This window comes from Vanacampus margaritifer, chromosome 1, assembly GCF_051991255.1.
Source record: "Vanacampus margaritifer isolate UIUO_Vmar chromosome 1, RoL_Vmar_1.0, whole genome shotgun sequence".
Classification (NCBI taxonomy): Eukaryota; Metazoa; Chordata; class Actinopteri; order Syngnathiformes; family Syngnathidae; genus Vanacampus; species Vanacampus margaritifer.
Genome location: NC_135432.1, coordinates 67,650,721 through 67,672,454, shown reverse-complemented (window position 1 = coordinate 67,672,454; position 21,734 = coordinate 67,650,721). Strand labels below are relative to the sequence as shown.

At 45.6% G+C, this 21,734-nt stretch overlaps 2 protein-coding genes and 1 non-coding gene across 6 annotated transcripts in view; all 3 read right to left on the bottom strand.

Moving 5' to 3' along the window:
* Positions 1-334: 334 nt before the first annotated feature.
* Positions 335-9,044, bottom strand: dkc1 (dyskeratosis congenita 1, dyskerin). Its single transcript, XM_077564560.1, has 15 exons — positions 8,271-9,044; positions 6,710-6,759; positions 5,542-5,628; positions 5,148-5,239; positions 4,086-4,270; positions 3,893-3,957; positions 3,562-3,688; positions 3,217-3,347; positions 2,376-2,519; positions 2,178-2,298; positions 1,656-1,774; positions 1,431-1,534; positions 1,001-1,049; positions 768-917; positions 335-614 (listed from the first exon to the last, which is right to left on the bottom strand). Exons 1-15 carry the CDS (start codon positions 8,284-8,286, stop codon positions 546-548), a joined length of 1,509 nt encoding a protein of 502 aa, XP_077420686.1. The 5' UTR covers positions 8,287-9,044; the 3' UTR covers positions 335-545.
* Positions 2,063-2,139, bottom strand: LOC144042001 (small nucleolar RNA SNORD83). The gene has a single exon (XR_013290491.1). It is a non-coding gene; the product is annotated as a small nucleolar RNA SNORD83 (small nucleolar RNA).
* Positions 9,045-18,898: 9,854 nt separating the features above from the next.
* Positions 18,899-21,734, bottom strand: part of brf1a (BRF1 general transcription factor IIIB subunit a) — a 33,894-nt gene continuing 31,058 nt past the window's right edge. For 3 of the 4 annotated variants that reach the window (XM_077564517.1, XM_077564526.1, XM_077564507.1), the window contains 2 exons: positions 20,731-20,878; positions 18,899-19,992 (listed from right to left, as the gene is read on the bottom strand). In XM_077564517.1, coding sequence (XP_077420643.1) covers positions 19,955-19,992; positions 20,731-20,878 — 186 coding nt within the window. In that variant the 3' untranslated portion in view covers positions 18,899-19,954. The remainder of the gene's footprint in view (positions 19,993-20,730; positions 20,879-21,734) is intronic. The other variant, XM_077564536.1, reaches the window with a different exon arrangement.

The following is a 21,734-nucleotide window of genomic DNA, read 5'->3' as shown; positions in this document are numbered from 1 at the left end:
TAAAGTGCTCCACTTTGGGGGCATAGTTTAATCGGCACAATTCAGTTTTGCAGTTATTCTGGAATGTTTTTAGTTGTAAGTAGTCGCGCAGGATCTTCATTATAAACACACAATCGAAATGTTTTAAATGCCGTATCTGTTGTCTTTTTGGGGAGGTCTTTTTTGCGGCATTATAGCGCCGCATATAGGTCGGATGTATGCACTACAACGTTGTGGTTCATTACTCACCATCTCTGACGCCCAAATCCATGTGACTCGAGTGGAATGTGTTTTGTGAGTACCAAAATACTTCCTTTTGGACATTTCTGGTGCTTTGGATTGACTTTAGTCAATGTGGTTAAAATAATTTGTTTTTATTCACGGAACTGTTTGATACATGGCATCAACATTTCATTTTAGATTCTTCTAAAATGTCACAAACTTGCATACTTTTATTTTCAAACATTATTTACAGGTTAAACATAAAAGGTATAAAAAAAAAAAAATGGACAAAAAAAACCCCATTAAAGGTCCCTCGGTCTGACAATGGGCGGAGGTTGCGAGTGTCACTCGGAGGCTGCATCGTCGTCATCTTTAGATTTCTTCTTTTTCTTCTTCTTTTTGCCACTTTCAAGCTGCGCACACGAACAACATTTATGAGCGTCACAGCTGACAGGTACAACGCGACGCAAATATTGAGAAAAAATAAAGTTGCGAATGAACAAAATAAGACAAAACTAGCGCCGCTGTTCCAACACAAACCTCGTCCTTTTTGGGCGTGAACTAACCTCTACTTGCGGCTCGGCCGCCGTCGCAGTCTCCGTTTCGCCGTCCTCCATCTTGGCGCGCTTCTCTTTTTTCTTCTTTTTCTTCTCTTTGGGCGTCTCCTCAGCGGCCGCCGTGGCTTCCATTTCGCTGTCCGCCTCCTCCCTCTTCCTCTGTACAAAGCAGAAATGGGAGAAATGTGATCGCCCCCTGCAGGTTGGGAGGCGAACAGACGCGCTGCCGATTTTTGTTTTACCTTGACTGACTTGGCGGGCGTTTCCGACTTCATGGTGGCGGGGGTGGCACTGTGGCGTTAAAAATAGACAAAGGTTTTGCTTGAAGATGAATACAGACTTGGCTGGGAACCCCCCCCCCCCCCCTTAGATATGATTTTTTTTCACAAGTACTCAACTCTTGAATAGTCACTGATACCACTAGTACACTTTTGATACAATAACCAAACCCCACCCATAACAAAAATAAAACACATTTTCCCTTGAAATTGCACGCGGTGCATCATCAAAAGTGTACTCCGAGCAGCCATCGCCTCGCCGAGCGTCAGCCGAGCGAAGAAGCCGCCCGGAGAGTCGCTGTAGCAGAGTGACTCCCCGAAAGAGGACGGCACACCTCAGCCGGGGATAACCCTCTGCGACAACATGCACGCCGCAGGGCACGCGCGCACACACCTGTAGTCCACGTAGCCCGTCTTCCATGCGTCAGGCGTGCTTCCGTTGGGTTTCCCGTGCTTGTCCAGAAGTCCTTTCTGGATCATCATCTTCTTCTGGCTCGCCTGATGAAATAAAAGAAATAAATGACATCTACGATGCAAGCGCGTGTCGTTGACCAGGAAGCGATTGAATGGCTCGGCGCTTCCTGACGCCCGATTGGCTGGAGGTTGCGCCTTTGCGTACCTTGGGTCCGAGTCCCCACTTTCGCGGGTAGGTGTCTCGCTCCATGATGACGCGCTTGATCTTGGCCACGATGCCGTGATCGCACGTGGAGATGACCGCCGTGGTCATCAGGGCCACGGCTGGCGCGTGCAAAAAAACAGCGAGGAGAAGCCGTTAACACATTTTCGGCGGAAACTGACATCCTCACACACGCCCCTTTCTCACTGACATTCATGTGCACCTTTCATACGTCATCGAGGTTTGGTCAATTTTCTCAAAATTGTGATTCGTCTGAATGAAGGTTTTCATGCAAAAAATAAAAAGCTATTGCCCCCCCCCCCCCCGAAGCAGGGACACATTTGCCATTGCCACTAAGAGCCTCTATTTTTCTTTAACCCCCCCACCTTCCCCGGACGCAGACCAACGAGCGCCATCAGACAAGGGTGATAGATGTCAGGTCAGCACAGCCCGAAGGCTCCTGGATCTACTGGTGTCATCACGTGGCCTCGCCGTGCGTGCAACCGCGACCCCGCGCCCGCTCACCCGTGCAGACCGCCTCCCCCTTGGTGGTGATGACCACGATGTCCTGGTTGACTTCGATGCCGTCCTCGTAGCGGAGGACGCCCGGCAGCATGATCTTGGCGCCGTAGCAGATGGCGTTGACCTGAGGGCGAGCGCCAAGCGGGTCAAACCGACGCCAGCGGGCGACGCGGCGGGGACGAGCGAGGGCGGGACACTCACGGCGCTGTCCTTCATCACCAAGCGCTTGTAAGACACCAGAAGCTTCTCCAGCGGGAAGATGACCCGCCGCAGGTACGTCTCGTCTTTGTTGTGGTCAAACTGCCACTGCGCGTCCATGATGTCGTGCATCGTCACCAGGTTGTCCTGAGACGCAAAACATCACAAACACTCAGAAAGGGAAAGAATACCAAACATTCTGTCATTTGCACGTGGAAAAACTAAAAAGGCAACATTTTTCTTCCAAAACAAAAAAATCTTTTGAAAAGAGACTCAGTTAAAAATGTAGTTTAGGAAAAAACTTATTGCAAAAGACCTTCCTAATTAATTTTACATCAAGATGAAGTTTTGTCAAACAGTGATTTAATTGCAAATGCAATTAATTGTTCAGCCCTCGAGCAAAAGCACTTTGCTAAAAAAAAAAAATATCTTTTTTTACCCGTAAAAATGCAAAATGGTTGCTCCCCCACAAAATATAGAAATACGTGCGTTTTTCAAAGAAAAAAAAACGTAGGCAGTATTTCCATACATTAAAGTTTTGTTTCCCTTCGATTGTGATGAGAAGCGACATTCGAACACGTTGCAACAAAAGCGCTGATGTCAGCAGTGAGACTTTACGAATAAAATCTCAGCTGCACTTTTGCTGTTCCAAAGTTTAATTGACGGTCCGACACCAGCAGTCGAACCGAACTCAACACTTTGGTGTGACCACATCTCGCCATTAGCATGATCGCCATTTTGGGAGGGAAAAAAAAAAAAACACTCCCAGTTTCTATCGCTGTTGAAAAAAAAAAAAAAAATCAAATGCAGGAAGTGACATCACGTGACAGGACGTGGAGCCCACCTTCTCGCCCATGACTCCGGAGCGGACCCTGCGGAGCTCCTGCATCTGACCCCCGACCCCCAGCAGCAAGCCCAGGTGGACACACAACGTCCTGATGTACGTTCCCGCCTCGCAGCTCACCCAGAAGATTCCTGAAAGACGCCAACGTCAAAACCCGCCTCACGCCGACGACACGGCCGTGCAGCCGCCACCATCGTCGTCGTCTTACACGCAGCCGCCGATAAGAGAGAGTTTGGTCATCTGGTTACCCTGCGCTCTGATTGGTCACATGACATGTGGACGCCATCTTGTAACCACGCTTAAACTGGACGGCCAAACGCTCTCCCTCAACGGCTCCGGTCTTACCGAGCCTCCTGTCGGCGTCGTACTCCACCAGTTTGCTCTCGTAGACTGTACGCACTCGCAGCTGCCGCTTGACGGCGGCGATGAGCGGCGGTCGCTGGAAAAGGGCGCCCGTCAAAGTCTCCATTGCCTGAAAAGTTTTTATTATTATTATTATTATTAAATCTACTTTTTTCTTGAAGACGTGATTTCAAGAAAAGATTGCAGTTGGATTAGCGGGGAAAGAAAACAAATCTTATTTTAAAACCATGTGAGCTTAAGCGAGCCACACAACGTGGACCACGACTTTGTAGAGCGCCACCTGCTGGACGTTTGGTAGCAAAGCGCTACTTACTCTGGCCAGCGCGTGTTCACTTTCGATGGCGTTGTGTAGCCGAACGATCCCCACATACTCTTTCCCTGCAACACAGCAGAGCAGAGTGGGCGTGGCTGCTTTGTTCTTTGTTTTGGAGGCGGCTCGGCCCGACCCACTTGGATCGACCTTCCGCTTCTCGCCAATGCAAAAAAAAAAAAAAGTGAAGGCGTACCTGCGCTCTGCTGGGATTTGACCAATCGCGTGGCTCTGTCCACGCACACGATGAGGCAGCCGGTGACTTTGGGGTCCAGGGTGCCGCTGTGGCCCGTCTTCTCCGAGCGCAGGATCCGCCGGATCCACGCCACCACCTCGTGAGACGACGGGTTGGCCGGCTTGTCCAGGTTGATGAAGCCCGACCTGCAATTGCACAAAATGTCCGCCATATGACAACATTCCAACGAGGCACCGGCTAATGAGCGGTTTAGAAAAGTCAAGCTTCCAGTAACTGGGCAGGGACACATGATGGAGCAGCGGCCATCTTGGGCTGCCACTCGCCAAGCTTACCCAACTTAAATACATTGATTTAGGATGCAAAACAATATTAGGGCGGGGTATCGATTTGATTTTAACTCACAAGAGGTCAGTTCGATTCGATTATGATCATTTTTAGTAATTAACCGATTAGAAAAAGGAGGATGAATGTGTGCAGTGGATCAAAAAATGTTGATTTCCTCATAACAGTAAATGTCAAAATAATTGACATAACCGGTTGCTCTTGCAAAAATGTTGATTATTTTTTTAATATTCTTTAAAAAAAAAAGATTAAAAAGGAAAAAAAATTTAAAATTACAGGCGTCAAGCGATAATTTTTCTAATCGTTTAATTTCATGACTTCACCAGTTAAGTCACGATTAATCACAAATTTTACATCTGTTCTAAACATACAAAAAAAAAAAAAATACTCGTTAACAAAAGTGGAAAAAAATGTGAATGAGTTCATTGAACAGCCCAAACCAACACTTTTTTTGGGCTGATATTGGACCAAACTCAACATTGGCTGGGACAACCCTAGCAAAAAAAAAAAAATATTGTCAACGTGCATACTGCCACCCACTGGTCAGCTGTTTGAAGTGCACCCTACCCCACACACACACTAAACAGACCAAGTTAAAACAAAGTTGAGCGTCTGACAACGGTTGACGTCAGCACACAAACTCGCATCAGTTGTCTTTTTATGACTTCAAACGAACAACAAGAGGTGCCGATGTTATGCGATGACGTCATCTCATCTTACTTGATGTAGTCCTGGATGTTCCTCTTGAGCGGGTTGCTCCCGCTGGAGAGCGGCGTGTAGTGGGCCGTGCGCACGTTCAGCTTGTCGAAGTTCTACAGGAAACAGACGTGGTCACTTCCTGGACGCGCCCCTCGCAGCGACCAATCAGACGCCAGCGGTGCGATCAGATCGTATATCATCTTTGAGGCCACCCGCCCGGCCCTCGACGCCGCGCCGTCCCGAGCCACGGCTCCGACAGAACGCCGGATCGCACCTCGGAAGGCGGCGGCGAGGCCCCGCCCCCAGAACGAGAGCGGGACGACGGGCCGGGATGGGTCGCCGCTCGGCGAATGGATAAACGGATTCATCACGTCGCAGCGGCGGCAAGGCAGGAAGGAGGCGGACGTGCGCTCACCTTGAGGAGGAGGGGCCACTGGGACGTGTCCAATGTGGGCGCGACGGTTTCGGGCTTGATGAGAAAGTCGCCGCTCTGCTGGATTTCCTGGTGGAAGACATTTTTGTCTTTTAGACATAATTGCCTCCAATTCATGTTTTGTTTCTCCTTCACAGTTTGTCACAGAGGAGGGCGGCAACAAGAAGGGGTTTTGCTCAGATTCATTTGCTTTATCATAATGCGTACTAGTTATCCCCAAGGACAACATGAGTAGATGTGGTTGACTAAGAACAATTGAAACAGAAGATGAATGTCAACATTTATTTCAATCAAACTTAAGTGCTTATTTTGCAACAAATATTGTCTTTAAAAAATAATTGGTTTTATTGGGGAAAAAATTACCACCTAAATCAGGGGTGGGCAAGTTGGGTCCTAGAGAGCCGCAGTCCTGCACGTTTTCCGTGATTCCTGCCTCCAACCCAGGTGTTTCAAATCATTAGCCCAAAATTACGTTTAGCGAGAGCCTCAGCTGTGTTCGAGGAGCGAGACATCAAAAACATGCAGGACTGCGGCTCTCTAGGACCCAACTTGCCCACCCCTGAGACAAATATTTGAATAAAAGGCCATTTTGGAGCTATAATTTTAAGTTGCTAAACGTGATATTGTTGCTTAGTTAGCGTGCTGTCAATCTAATATGGCCGCGTGCTTAATTGGCAATCATCCATCTTGAGCTAATCAACCGTTTAGTTTTATCCACTTAAGTTGACCAATCATCAAATATATTCAATCAGTTCAAAATCAAATTAAAAACGATTACGTGTCAACTAATTAAAAAAGTGCAAAGCAAAATAATAACTTAACGATATTACAGGCAAAATATGTGACTGTTTTACAACACTTCATCCTTTAGTATTAAACGTTACGACGAAGAAAGGGCTTGAAAAAGAATCACTTGGGTGGTTTCAGTGTCATTTTCGTCATCTTATGTTAAAAAAAAAACAATTTGCCCGATTTGTGTGGATTTTAAAAGAGCCAATATCGGCCAATTCATCTGTTGGAAGCCGTCCTTGATTACGGCGATGCCTCGACTTAGGACTTAAGTTACAAAATGAATTACATCGGAATTCAATTTCCAAGTCCCCGAATCCCCCAAAACACAAGAGACAAACGTGTTGATTTTGACACTCACCCCGACATCGGCAGCCATTTTCTTGACCTTCTTCTTCTTCTTTTCCGAAGCTGCAAACAAAAGCAAAACGCAAATGAAAACGAAGCCGGCGCCAGAAAAACACAAGCTGGCGTCTCAACGTGTGATACGCTGACTTCCTTTAGTGGAACGCAAAAGAGTCGCTGCCATGATAACCTTCAATTGTGTGTGTTTTTTATTTATTATCCAAACCCTGCAAAAGTAGATTTGAACCTGAATGCACATTTGCAAAATTGGGTGAGATTTGATGCAATGCATGTTTCCTAAAGCTGATTTGATTATGAACGGGGATTCAGATTTTTTTTTATGTCACCTTAATGGCTCACAAAATGTAACCAAAATGGCCGACAAACGGTTGCTAGCCAACTGGCTCCACAAAATAACTTTTTGCGCAGGGTTCGAAAACACAGAGACTGCGAAGCTTCTGGATTTTTGGTGCCTTGTCAAGCACAAATGATGAATTTTGTGTTTCACTTGCGCCGCTTCCCTGATGACGTCCTCTCGCAGTGCTTCAACTTCTTAAATGAACTTTTGCGCTAGTCTAGTTAATATCGTTCAGTATCACAACACAAACTATGTAAATTGTTGCCCATTCAGCATCCATTGCAGCCTGATCCTCCTGGAAGGAAGATGAGCACATTTGCGTCCCTACTCCGGGTTTCTCATTTTCCCCGATGTGGGTTTGGAGTTTTTTCCTTGCCCTCTTGTGGTTCGATGAGGGGATGTCGTTGCTATTTGTCAACTGTGGGCACTTGAAGCTCTTTGAGATCAACTTGACGAGATGTTTCTCTTAATCTTGAGTGACTATGAAGTGTTTTGCATCACATTCCACCAGAATAGTTGGCAAAAAAAACGACACATTTGAGCACGTTAAATCTTAGCAAGGTGAAAAAATATATTAGCTGAAAATTGAGAGAAAGGGCAATCTGGATTAAAATTCCGGTGATTAATACATGCATTACGAGTCATATGGTGACTTGAAAATTGGCGAGTTTGTCGAATGGATGAGCCCACGTGGTCACTCGCAACACGTGCCAGCTAGCATGGAGGCTAACTGAATGCTAAAGTGCATGAGGACCACCTAAAGGCCGGTGAGCAAAATGCGTCAAATTGGGACCCAAACCTCCAAATGGGAGACGATAAACAAAAACAAGGTTGCAAAAGCAGATGACGACCAAGTGTTAATCGCAATGAAAGACGTTTCACGAGCTCCTGCCCGTAGTTTGCGGCTCACACGTGGCTTGGCCATACAAAAATCAACGGCTAACACTACACTTGACTTTAACAATATTCAAATGATTACAATTACATTTGTGACCTTATTTGCAAATAAGATGTCAATGAAGAAAGGTCATTTTGAATGTTAAAGAGAGTAATTTGGACCGCTCATTTGACATAGTTTACGTCACCACGAGTTGCTTTTGTCACCTTCTTCTTCTTACAAAAGTGACATTTTATATAAAACAATCAATTATATTGCTTTTGAGCAGCCACACACACACAAAGACGAAATCGTTCGCAGGAGCGCTTCGACCTCGCTTACCTTCTGCGTCCGCCATCTTGATCTAAGTGGCTCGCGTTTGCTTCTTGCTCCGCCTCTTCTTCTACCGCGTCTTCCGATTCTTCTTTTTCTTCGTTGTGGACTTCTTCATAAAGTCGACTTGCTGCCACCTGTGGACATGCTGCGCTACTACAGCACAGACTTAACACAACTATTTAGCTCACAGTCTGTGAACAAACTACTAAAACAACACACCGGAGAAAATGTTACTAATAAAATAAAATAAGAGTTAACTAAAAATGTATAAAATGCCAAGGGTCCTCAATAAAAAATAAGATACACAATTCGTAAGCCTTCTTTACGTCCATTTGACTAACGAACTGTCTATGGCAATACTTTTACAAAACAATGTCTGTGCCTCACATCGGCAGATGGCGCCGTTGGTCCAATTCCCAGCAGCTGTTTAAAATCACACGTGCACAGATACTGTATTATTCATTATATTATTATGGGATGTCATGCCACTGTGCTTATTTCAAGTCCCTGAAACTCCCTTTTAAAGCTATTTAGCAATAATTCATAAATACATATTTATAAACATGTGTTGTTACTGTACGCAGTACAGCGGCTAATGCAATCAAATACAAGCTTTGACTGACAGGCAAGTCTTCCTTTTACAAGGATATCAATGTATTTATTTAACTAAATGTATTCATAAAATAAATCATGTAGCAGTGATGCACAATTACGCAGCATACTCATACTGAGTGACAACTATTTCAAATATCCTGACATGTAGCTACAATCGGTGCATCACGGGAGTAAAAATTGTAAGTGACCCCCCCCCCCCCCGCTTTTTTTTCTCCCGCACACATACTCGTCCGTGTGGTTGCATGTGTGCATGTGAGCTAAAAGCTCACTTACACGCCAGCCATCAGCCTGCCACAACGCATCACGGGAGACGGCGGCGGATAAAGGCCTGCGTGGTCGTGCGGCCTGCAGGCGTGGAGGCGCGCGTCGTGTTTTGACACACGTCGCCACGAGCGGCAGGCCTCAAAGTGACAGCGTTTGGCCGCCAAACACGCACACGGCCCTCGTGAAATGTGATGACTCAGCGCCGGCTGCCATGTTGGGCCCGTGCAAGTCGAGTCAAGTCCTTGCGGAGTTTGAGCAAGTCTTAAGTCAGTCAAACAATCTTGCTCAATTACAAAATACATTGCAGTTATAAAACCATAACACAAAAAATGAATATTTTAGCTCTAAAAATCAAACAATGTAAAAGTGTGAAATGAATATACTTATGCTAACATTTGAAAGAAAGCTTTCCGTTACGTGACACTTTCTGTGATGATAAATACTATTTTGGTATTGAAAGAGAACAATAGAATTCCTGGTCCCATTCCGGTCATGCCGACGTGGTCATTCTGATGCACTGGGGTGGGGGGGGGGGGTGGTCCGATGGGGGCATTTGTGGCGGGTGGCGGCACAAAAGGGCAGCCTGTGGCAGCCCACCAGGATCTCATCAGAACTCCGGACACGCTTCTTAGCCCCAAAAGCTTTTGGGAGAGAAGCGGGGAGGCGGAGAATTCCGAAGCTGACAGAAGGTTCAATAATGAGGTTTTGTCTGGTGATGTGTGTGCGCGTGTGCGTGTGTGCGTGGAATCAAACACCAAACCTAATGAGTTTCAAAAAGCACCAATCAATATTTTTAATTTCACTCACAAATGACACTTGGGAAGTCAATTTTATCCTTTGGATGCTTTCGACCCAGAATGTCGAGCAACAAACGAAGTCATGGACTTTGAGTGTTTACATTATAATCCACACCAAATCCACTTTGAGCGTTTGCACACGACTTTCTTCTTTCAATCCATTCCGAGACCACAGAAATCCTCAAGAAAGGCACCATATGTGGAAAAAAAAAAGTTGTCAAACGGATCAAAGGGACTCACTGAGAATCGAGCCTGTTTAAATGGCCAATTGTTCTGATGTGAACACAAACTGGACTCAAGTGGATTAGCGTCCACGTTGCGTCGTGCCTTTGACACGTCAGAAGTCCACCATAAAGAAAAACTGGACTTGATTTGGATTGCTTCAAAATCACAGATTTACTTGAATTCAACTTCTCATGCCTTTAACTGACCAACACGTCCGACTCGCTTTGATTTTCTTTCCCCTGGAACAGGATCGAGTTGTATTTTGGGTTGAGAATGAGATGCAGCCTCGGTTGATACGAGACACAAAAAAAAGTCAAGTGAATCTTGCTCAGGTTTTGAACAGATTTTTTTTGTCTCTTTATCTGGAGTTTTTAATTCCACAAGCTTGGCTGGAACTTGTTCGAATAATGTGATTATTACGGCAACAGTCATGTGAAACGTGCTTTTTTTTTTCTTCACGTAAACTTGCAACAGTTGGGGCTCTATTTGTATAAACTATAAATTCTGATAGGAGTTAAAGTTTATACTTCTTCCTACTCTTTTTCCGAACATGTGTAAATGCTTTGTGTTGTTTTTTGATTTAATTATTTATTTGATTTTTTATATACATACATATATGTATACATGTTTGAGATTCATTCATTCATTCCAGCACAATGAGCACAATGGAGGAGACGGCATCTGCCTCTCAAACCCCCACAATAGAACCCACCGGCACCTCTCCGCCTTTCAAGACGGGGGGCGGAAGTGTGCGGGTCTCCACTGAGCTGTCACTCAATTATCTTTCCATCTGTCCAAGAACATCTGCAACCTGTGTGTACGTGTGCGCGCGTGTCTATTGTGTGTGTAAAGGCCAAAGGGGGCGTGTCCTGAATTGATGACTCATTGTCAAGAGGCAAAACAGTGCGCTTAAGCCTACTTGAGCTAACACACGCGCACACACATGAACATACCTTCAGTGGTCCAGTGAGTGCGCCGCACATCTGAATGTTGATTGGCTGAAGCAAAGGAGGCGGATCCATCGTGTCAATCAAAGATTCTTGGCGGTGAGGTCATGTGATCCGAGCGCCGTGTTCACAATCAAAGAACGGTTTTCAAGTTGGCTTCATGATGGAACACCTGCTCCGTACATCAAAGCCAGAACAGGATTGGGATTTTTTTTTTTTGGGGGGGGTGGGGTTCCCTGGGGTCCCTCTTGGTGTTCCCCCGACTTCCGACGGAGCGACAAGGTCACTGTGGTCAAGGTCACTGAGGCAGAAACAAAAACGTAAACAAGAAGCGTAAGCTAATGATGCTAAACAAGTCATCCAAAGTAGTAAGATCAAAAACACCAACACAACACTAACGCATGTAAGCAAATGATGTCAACACGGTAAACAAAATAAAGAATAAACGAGTGATGTGAAGACCAAAGTGCTGCTTAGCGCAATTAGCATGTTAGCTGCTCCTGCTGAAATCAGGAAATTCATCAGTCATCATGTCGAGTCCTCTTGCAAGCACTCACCACACGTTCAGATTCACAAACGTTCATTAGGAACTTTTTCCTTTTTGTTTCGCCATCTGCGTGTGAAAGCCTCCATTGTTCCCGCCGCATCACCATGGCAACAGCAGAACGTGACACGCACGCACGCACGCACGCGATGCTGATGAAGACCTGTTTTTCTTCTTGACAATTTACTTTGGCCGCTACTTTTCCACGAGATGCTCGCCATCGCCGAGCCCAACATCCTGAGGTTGTTCGGGCTCGGCGGGCGCCTCCAGGGGGCGCCTCCAGGGGGCGCCATGGATTATGCAGCAATACAATGAGCGCGAGAAGTAGGTCAGGCTCAACATGACTCGGCACTTTTACGCATCATCCGCCGGCTCACCTCCAAAAGGCCTCCGTGCTCACTTTATTCTCCTCTAATGAAAGCCAGAGTATTCAAATAGTTTCGGAAGTTTTGGGAGAATTCTTAGAATGGATTTTAGATGATGAAAGTAGGAAATGTGTGACTGCTAAAGTCTTTTGTTGTGTCATAATAATGGAGGGGGGGGGGTATTGAAGCGTGTCACAGGTTCACAGTTGTATGTTTGGCAACATGGCCGCTTCAGACCTAAATGGCTGACTTCTGGCTTCTTAAGACTTTTTTTGGTGGGTCTTGTCATGATAAACAAGCCCAGCACATTTCATGTTGCCGAGCCAAACTGTCTCCGGGGGCTGAATTTGGAAAAGTATTTGAGGGGAAATAATCAAAATGAGCCTCATCGAAACAAAATGGTGGCCTTCCTGTGGTTTTTGGATGTCGCTTGACAAGAGTTTTTCGTGGGTCCACTCATGATCGACAAGCGTATCAAAATGTTCTCAGCTTAAGTCAAACTGGCTTCAGGGTTTTCTAAATGTTCCTGATGACTGACGTGACTGTAAAATGGACGCTTCAAACCAAAATGGCGGACTTCCTGTAACTTTTTCAGATGGTTTTGTGGCTCCACTCACGATAGACGAGCTTACCAAATTTGATGTTGAGTGAAACTGGCTTTGGGGGGTCGAATGTTGAAAAAATGAAAAAAGAAATAAGCTTTAAAAGAAATATGTTAGGCTGAGAAGCAGCGTGTTTGTGCGTGTTTGTGTGTGTTTGTGTGTGTGCGTGCGAGAGGAGCATCTGCTATCACACAGGCCAGATGGAGTGTGTGTGTGTGTGTGTGTGTAAGAGAAGTGTGTGCAGGCACGAGATCTTCCTCCTCCTCCTCCTCCTCCAAGACAGATGTGCCAGTCTAACACCAAAGACGCAGCTCACCCACTCTGACCCCCCCGCAGGGGACAAAAGGGGGTGCGAGAAAGCAAAGTGACCAGCTGAGCATAGCTAAGTGACCTTTGAACTCAGCTGCACACACACGTCACATTTATGCTGGGATTTGCAACTTGTTGTTGTGGAACGCACACACATACACACGCACGTTTTGTATTTTGTAAAACTAGGTGACATTTTTTGATTGTTTTTTTTTTTGGGGGGCTCACATTAGGAAAAAAAGTAGTACATGATTCCAATAAAGACATATGTCATTTCCATAAGTCATTTAATTTGTTTTATTATTATTATTATTATTTTAGGAATACTTTGTGGGTGGCCCCCCACCCCAAAAAGTTTTATTTTACAGAAAAAAAAGACAGATTATTGTATTTGATCAAAATAAAAAGGTTTCTTTTGACACAAAAAAAAATTGTAAAACTGAGGAAAAAGGTTTTTGTTGTTGCAAAAGTAACATTTTTCACAATAAAAGTAATCATTTATAGAGATAAAAAGTCATATGCTTAATCAGGAAGAATCATATTCTTTTTCAGATAAAAGTTCAGATTTTTGAAAAAATGGAAAAAAAAAACAAGAAAAAAATATATATAAAAAAAATAAAGATATATATATTTTTTTAAATCCCACTTTGGAAAATAAGATGTTTTTCTCCCTAAAAAAGTGACTATTTTTGTAAAGCATTTAAAAAAATGTTTTACAAAAAAAATCAGGAGTAAATTCTTTAAAAAAAAAAAAAAAAGTTTGCTCTAGATGATTTATTCGGTTGCTACTAACATATCTTATGAGATCCATTTTTCAAAAATCATTTCCAGTTGAATACATTTTGTAGATTGTTATTCACGTCGCAAAGCATTCAGTGACGTGAGCAAAGGAAGTCTGGTCGCGTTCCTAAAGAAAGAACATGCCATGGGGAGAGTCAACCCCCCCCCCACCCTGCCCCCCCACCCTGTGCTCTTGTCATTCACAAACCTTTAGGAATGCCAAAGAGACTTGCTTACTTGCGCACTGAATGCGTTGCCACGTAAATAACAATGGCGGCGTACGTCCAAATAAAGTTTCTGCAAAATGTATTCAACTCGAAATGATTTTTGAAAAATGAATCAGAGTTATGTTAGCGACAACCACAAAAATAATATAGAGCCTTTGAAGGGACCCCAAATGACGGAACCCTCGTCCCAGCCACGACCCAGACAAGAACTCACAATGGACTCCACACACACACACACGCACACGCGCACATGCACACGCACACACACACACACACACACACACACACGCACACACACACACGCACACGCACACACACACACACACACACACACACACTTCAACACCCGCTGTGATTGCGATGACAGGCTTTTCTTTCTTTGATCTTGCTCTTTTTGTCTCCCTGCATGAGGTAACCGGCGATTACGCCACGTCTGCAGTGTTTGTGCGTGCGTGCGTGCGTGCGTGCGCGAGAGGCCCAGGTGAGAACGCACCTTCCGTGTGTGCGCGTCAACATGAAACGCGGCAAAGACGTAGAAAAACAAACAAGATGGAAGCAACAATGAAATATTGACAATCCGATGCGATGCTGGTTACGCGCGCGCGGTCTAACGTGGGAGGACACGCCAACCGCACGCCAACCGCACGCCAACCGCACGCCGACCGCACGCCGACGACGCAAATGGAAATCCGTCTCCCTTTCGCAACGTAACATTCGGTGTTGGTACCGTTCACGCAGAAAAAATCCAGCAGCGAGAAAGGGGGCCTTCATCTTTCGTTGCATTTATGAGCTCGTTTCCTGGTCGGGTGCGTCGCGCCCGCCTTTTGCCGCAAATTACAGACCGCCGTTCTTTTTCATCAGTGGGACGACGCCACCAAAGGGGCCGGCAGGCCAGCGTCTTCACGCAGCTGTGCAGGATAAGGAAGGCTTGGGGGGGGCAAAAAAAACCAAAAAAAACATGGCCAAGCGCCGTCACCTCGTCTAAACTCCCAAACGATGAAAGGCAAAAATAAAACGTCTTCTTTGATGTTCCTGGGAAATGTCAGACTTTTTCTTCTATTCTGTGTGAAAGGTACCGACCACCGATGTGAATGTATGACTGGATAGCCAATAGCAGCCCATACATAGGGTTAGCCGTTGAAGCGACAGGGCGGCCATCTTGCTCCTCCCATCTCTGTATGAACCAGGGTGGGAATCTTTGGCGGTCTCACGATTCAATTCGATTCCGATTTTTGGGTCTTCGATTCCATTCAGAATTGATTTGACAAAGATTTCTGCTCCAATTTATAGACGTCATGATCTATTCCAGTCTTAAACGCTAATGCTAATTAGCACGCGACTCTCGGCACTTTTATCATGACTTCTTTTTTTTTTTTCTTCAAAAAGAGTCCAACGCTGGTATTTGTTGAACCTTGTTTCGTTCTCACGAACCGTTCAGAGTGAACGATTAAAGCAGTGACTTGTTGAACTGGTTTCCCGAACGTAGCTAGCTCAAGGCTAACGCAAAATGGAAAGTGCTGCTGACTGAGCGCTAGCGAATAGTCAGAATTTAGGGAGAATTTCCCTCACGCCTGACAGGAGCGTGCACGTGAGCGCCGTGCACGCACACGTGACCAACGAAGACCGCCGCCGCGTCCGCTCGCTAACGAGAGGCAGATGATGCTGGCAGGAAAACACTTGCGTGTGTGCGTGTCCAAGAAAAAGCCAAATGACACTCAACTGTCATCGCGCGTGCGCACGCACACACGCGCTCGCGCGCACGCACACTCCTCAGATTAGCCGCTTATGGAGTCGTCAGTATTGCACTAAGCTTTCTTTTCACACATTTTAATCTCTCCAAGGATGTCAGAGAGATTTTGGTGTCTTTTTTTTGAACGAAAACTCGATTGCAGCCATCTTGTCTTTCGTTGACGAAAAATTGCCATCTTTTTTTTTGTCACAATTTTTTTTCCAGACGAAAATCTAATGAAAAAATGTGGATCCAATCACCAGTAACGCGTTTCTCAATTTCCCATTCAGCAAAATGAAGCAATCGATTCCATAAAGTGGAACCGTAAGCAACTAACGGCTTAAGAATCGGCGCTAATTAGCCAGCAGCGGAATCCTGCTAATAAGCTCCAAAAATCAATCCATCAACTGTCAAGACGAGCAGACTAAATCCTCTGCAGCTTTCTCACGATCCCGCCGATTACTCGACAAAACCTCCGTCCCGCCTTCGCCGACCCGCGACAACCTTTGAAATGATTGCTGTCATTTATGTTGGAAACGCTAAAAATGTGCAAAGACTGAGAACTCGGGCTGGGTGAAAATATATTTTTAAAATATATATATATATATAAATGGCTCCAAACGATGACTCGTTGATTAAAATAGTTGTCGATTAATTTGATAACGGATGAATTTTGACAGCTCTCCGCAGAATATCATCGCAAAGAATGTTATGCCTTGAAACAAGTTAGAATCATCAGCATCTCAACAATCGTAATCGGCATCATGAGAATAATCGTCAACCTGCAGCCGACGTTGCCAGGGTGCGTTTTTAGCGCTCCACGCACTTCACGAGTGCGAATGAAGGAATTTGTCTTCATTGTGCAGCAACAATGAAGACAAAGCGCTTGTCGGGGTGCGGAGGCGCCTCCTCGAACCCCCAGGTTGTCCCCCCCCCCCCCGCCTTTCTGTGGCCCCCGAGGACGACATCCCAACTGGAAGTCCAAGTTCAAGTTGTATTTTTTGGGGGGGGGGCGTCTCGTTCGGCGCATCTCGCTCCCCTCAGGCCGGAAGCGCCCCAACTTCCCGGCAGACGGCGTGGGCGGCGAGCGTGGGGGCGGCGAGCGTGTGGGGGCGGGGGGGGGACAGGGGGTGGTTCTCCTGCTCAGACTGCCTATTTTTACATTTCATTTGATATTTTTTCCCTTGTCTGTCCATCGGCGTCCGCATCGGCAAGGAGGTTGGCGAGGGCGTGCGGCGTGGGCGGAGGACGAGGCGCAAAACGCTAAATAGCGCCAAAACGGCCCCAGGAATTCAACTCAATAGGCAAAAATATAAACAAATTCTCCCACTTAACTCGTCCTGGTCCTGATGTTGGGAGCATCTTCCCTCGTTTCCATGGAAACCACGCCAGGTTGCCTGAAATGTGATGTGAAATGACTTATTTGTGTTTGTACTCATTCATTTCTGATCGACATGCCGAGCCGCTACACTCATTCACAAAATCAAACAAGGTGGCTTGGGGATGAAGTGCTGCTGCCACCAGTGAAAATACAATCCAATTTTCATGGGTGTTTGCTTTATTAGAAGTGGGATGTCGTTGAATTAGCACTCAGGTGGATTTGTTTCACTGCAGAAAGAGAGAGAGAGAGAGAGAGAGAGAGAGAGAGGGAGGAAGAGAGAGAAAGAAAGAGAAAGAAAGAGAAAGAAAGAGAAAGAAAGAGAAGGAAAACGAGGCGCAAAGAATTGGGGCCCACCTTGGGAAAGGAAGCTGCGTTCGTGTGTAACGTCGGCGGCGAGCGAATGTGGCGAATGTGGCGAATGGCGACGGGAGCGGAGGAGGAACATTTTCTCTCATCTGCCGAGTTTGTCCCGCTTTGCCGGCGGCCATCTGCTGGAGACCACCAGAAAGACGCACGTGGGGGAGAATAGGAACAAAGTCATTTGCGTACATCAGAATAACCAGTTTTCTTGAATGCAGCACAGTGCTGACTTTCACTGCTTCTGATTGGCTAAGGCGGCTTTTCAGCGGCCAAATCATGCATCAAACAGACGTCAAAAGACAACATTTGCTCAAACGTTGACATTTTCATTTTCAGTGAAAGCAGCACGGTTGCATCTTTTTCCACACTTCTGGTCGACTCAATGAGCTTTGCAGGTGCCTTGGCACTTGACAGCCCGTAAAAGTGTCCAATATTGCAGGATTCCTGGTTTACTTGAACACAGCATGATGGCGTCTTTCCTAGAAAAGACTCGACTTCACACAAAACCTCGTTCAAAGCTTGGCAGCCTTCAAAAGTCGTTTCCCCTCCGAATTTTCTTAATTCCAAGTCTCCTTGAAAGCAGCACAGACAATGACGTTCGGCAAGCATCTGATTGGCTAAACTTGTATTGAAGTATAAGGAACTTGCGTAGAAGTCGACATTGTGGGAATTCTCAAAGTTCCCAGCTTTAATGAATGCAGCATGACTGTGCCTTTTCCAGAAAATTATTTCTTTAAGCTTGTGATTAGCTAAAATGGTTTCATATTTTGCCATGCACTTTCGTGGACATAAATTTTCCCTCGTGAGAATTCCCAGTTTTCATGAATGCAGCATGATTTTTTTTTTCCCGGAAATGATTTTCTTCAGGCTTCTGATTGACCAAAATAGATTTGACAGTTACGCAATGATTTATTTTTAAATAGCGCCACCTGTTGCTTTGGTTTGGAAAACCTGGAAAAGCGGCGTGACATTTTTTGGTTAGCCTGAAATGAAGGAAAATGATTATTTTGTATAAAAAAATGGGACATTTCTTAATATGATCTTTAAAGGTCGCCAGATGTGACGTTCCTCCCTCGGAGAGCGAAAGTCACAAGACAGGCAGCCAAAGTAAACAAGACTCGACAGTCGCAGGTGGGCTGCCGTCACCTCCGTCCTCCCTCTTAATTAAATTGTCTCTCCCACCTGCGCCACAACAACACATCTGACTGCACGGAATTACAGGGCTGCGCCGACACACGCACGCACGCACGCACGCACGCACGCACGCACAGCTGGATAGAAAGACAGCAGCGAGTTGTGTGTGTGTGTGTGTGTAAATATGATATATCACAAATAAATGAAAGTGTCACAGCATGTCGCCCGTTGTCGGCGGGAAGTGGAATCAAGATGGATGCATTTGGGATTCAAACGGGGATCTTTTTCCTCACCACACTCAAGTGTTCCAAAAATCTCAAATTTCATCATAAGCAAAATGATCGACAAAAAAAAGTTGGCTTTGCATGCTTGGAAACATTTATTGGTGATGTTGAATTATGTGCCACTTTTTTTTTGGGGGGGGGGGGGGTACTTCCTGTTTGATTGTCACACGTTATTCTTTTTGGAGGACCACATGAAATGTGGCACGATGAGACATCATGCCACGATGTCATGACGCATTGTGGCCCTGTGACACATCTGGCAGTGTGACAACATGACCTGTAACATGTGGCTTGTGACACGACCTTCTATAGAAATGACATCACAATGTCAGATGATGCCGAATGATGTCACATTACATCACGAGACACGACACCGTCTCACGTGACATCAAGCAACATCATCTGACATTGTGATGTCATAAGTCTCAAGGTGTCAACATGCGACATCACTTCCCCATCATCAACTCACCAGCACCCCCAGTGGCCACTTTCAAACACAAACCTAAAAAAATCCAAAAAGCAAACAAAAACAAACAAAAATATTTGCTCACTCACCGGATGCCATCTGTGAAAATGTCCAGAAAAAAAGTCTTTCCCCAAATTAAAATCAAATGGATATTAAAACAATAGAAACATGATCCATTTAAAGAACGGCAAGGTGCAGCAGCATGAGGTTAGCAAACATACTCATAAATAAAGGAAAACTAATAAACTAATGTGCTTGCTTTCTTTGATTTGTAAACAATTTAACATAAGGAACTTTGGCATCTTAACAGTTTTGAGATAAGAAAAACCTTGCTCGTTTGTCTTGGTGTTTAAGCCACTTCCTGTCCAAACAGGAAGTACATACATTTGCAGCTTTTTCATGAGCACTTGTTAGCGTCGCAAAGCTTTTCCACTTGGAGTCAATTTTGACGAGCGTCTGGCGTGGTCACGGCGGCTCGACGTGACGTCTTCGTTCCAAATCGCACCCTGTGCCGCCGGCGCCGCCATCTTAATTGCGCAACAACCAGACATTTGTCCGATATTCTTGGCGTCCGCCAAACTTGTGTCCCGGCTCGTAAAGGCTGGATCCCTTCAAGCGTGCAAAGTGGTGCGAGAGCCGAGGAAAAAACAACAAGCCGCCGCTAGAAGCCGTCGTCGTAATCGTCGCAGCCGTAATCTGCTGGAAAAACAAAAACGACAAATCAAAATGGCTGCTGCAACGCTGTTTGTAAATAAGGATTTCCTGGATTTAGGATGGCATCTTATGCAACATAAAATCAGAGTATGGCTAGGATAGTTAGCATTGATGTTCCTTGGTTTCACAGCTTTGGACATGGCAAAATATTAAGGTCTAAGCTCTAAGGTCAAAGGTCACAGTATTGTCAATTTGGTCAAAGAGCAAAAACTTCGTCTTCAAACTTGGTGGAAAGATAGAAAGTATACAGCTGCTTACATGATTTGGTTTTGAGTGACAATTACCTTTGATTTACAGGAGGTTACATGAGGTCAAAGTTCACCAGTAACAAGTTCAAAAATCACATGAATAAAATACTATCAAGTCGTACCTCATATTAAAGGTCTTAACGAGGGCTTTCCGATTATGTGATTGTGTTGCTGCTATAAGCTCTTACCATGAAATCAAAATCAAAATCACCTTGCAACAAACCAACATAAACAAATCATACCTCAAATGAACCATCTTTTGTATTTATAACTACAATGTCAGTATGATGAAGATCCAAAACCTTGATATTGACTGTGAGGATTATTTTTTACATTTGAAGGTCAGTTTAATGTCAACGGAAGGCGCTAATTGCGGCAAAGTGGACACAAAGTGACCGGCGGCGCTCATTAAAAGACGTCATTAAAAAAAACGGATCCCCTCACGAGTTAGACAAGCCCACGACCTCCGACTGACCTTGACTGCCCATCAGCTCCATGGCGCTCATGCAGGTGTCCTCCTCCTCATCCTCGTCTTCCTCGGCCGCCTCGTCGTACACCACCGGGCCGCTCTCCACCAGCACGGCTGCGGGGGCCGCCGCGGCAATCGGCGCCGGGAGGGAGGGCTGAGCAAACGGGGAAATGTTGATTTTCAATATTTCTGATGATGGACAACAATCCAGTGACGCGACTCACAAACATGGACTGACTGTGTGTGTAAAATGTTGTCGAGCGGCAGCAGGAAGAAATGCGGTTCAGGAATTAGACGGTACCATTTGCACTTTCAAGCCCCCAGAGTGAATGTTTAATAGAGTGTGGCTACCGTCTAATTCCTGGGAGCGAGCGAGCGAGCGAGCGAGCGAGTCGGCAGAGCGAACTCATCTCATCTAATCTGCAAGATTACATAAGTGGGCAGCGGGCTCGGCCAATCACGGAGGACCATTGCTTCCTGTTCCCAAGGGGGGGGGGGGGGGGGGGGTTGGTGGGGGGGGTTGCTAAGTAACAAGGCTCGTTGACCCCAGCACTCGTGCAAACGTTCTTCTCCTTAGCAAAGATGAATTAAGAGAGGACAAGGCAGGAAGTAAGCACAGGAAGTAGAACAACACAACGGAAAGATGCGACTGCCGCCATCTTGTCCAAAAATCAGGACAGGACGTGTGACTTGGACTGTCCACGGAAACACACGACACACACATTTCAATTCATGCGCACACGCACGCGCGCGGCCAGCAGGCAAGCGGCGTGTTGCGAGCGCATGGAAGGAGAAAACATAAAGTTAAAAAGCAGCACAAAAAAAAAAAAAAAAAAAAAAAAGTGCTGCCGTGGACATTTTTGCCTTGAAGGGATTTTGATTTGAAGGCAGGAAGAAGGGGGGGTGTGTGTGTGTGTGTGTGTGTGGGGGGGGTTCTTTTCGGGGCATTTGTTGAAGGGCAGACAAAGAAATTAGAGTTGGACTCTTTCGTGATGCCGTTCTCATCTCGG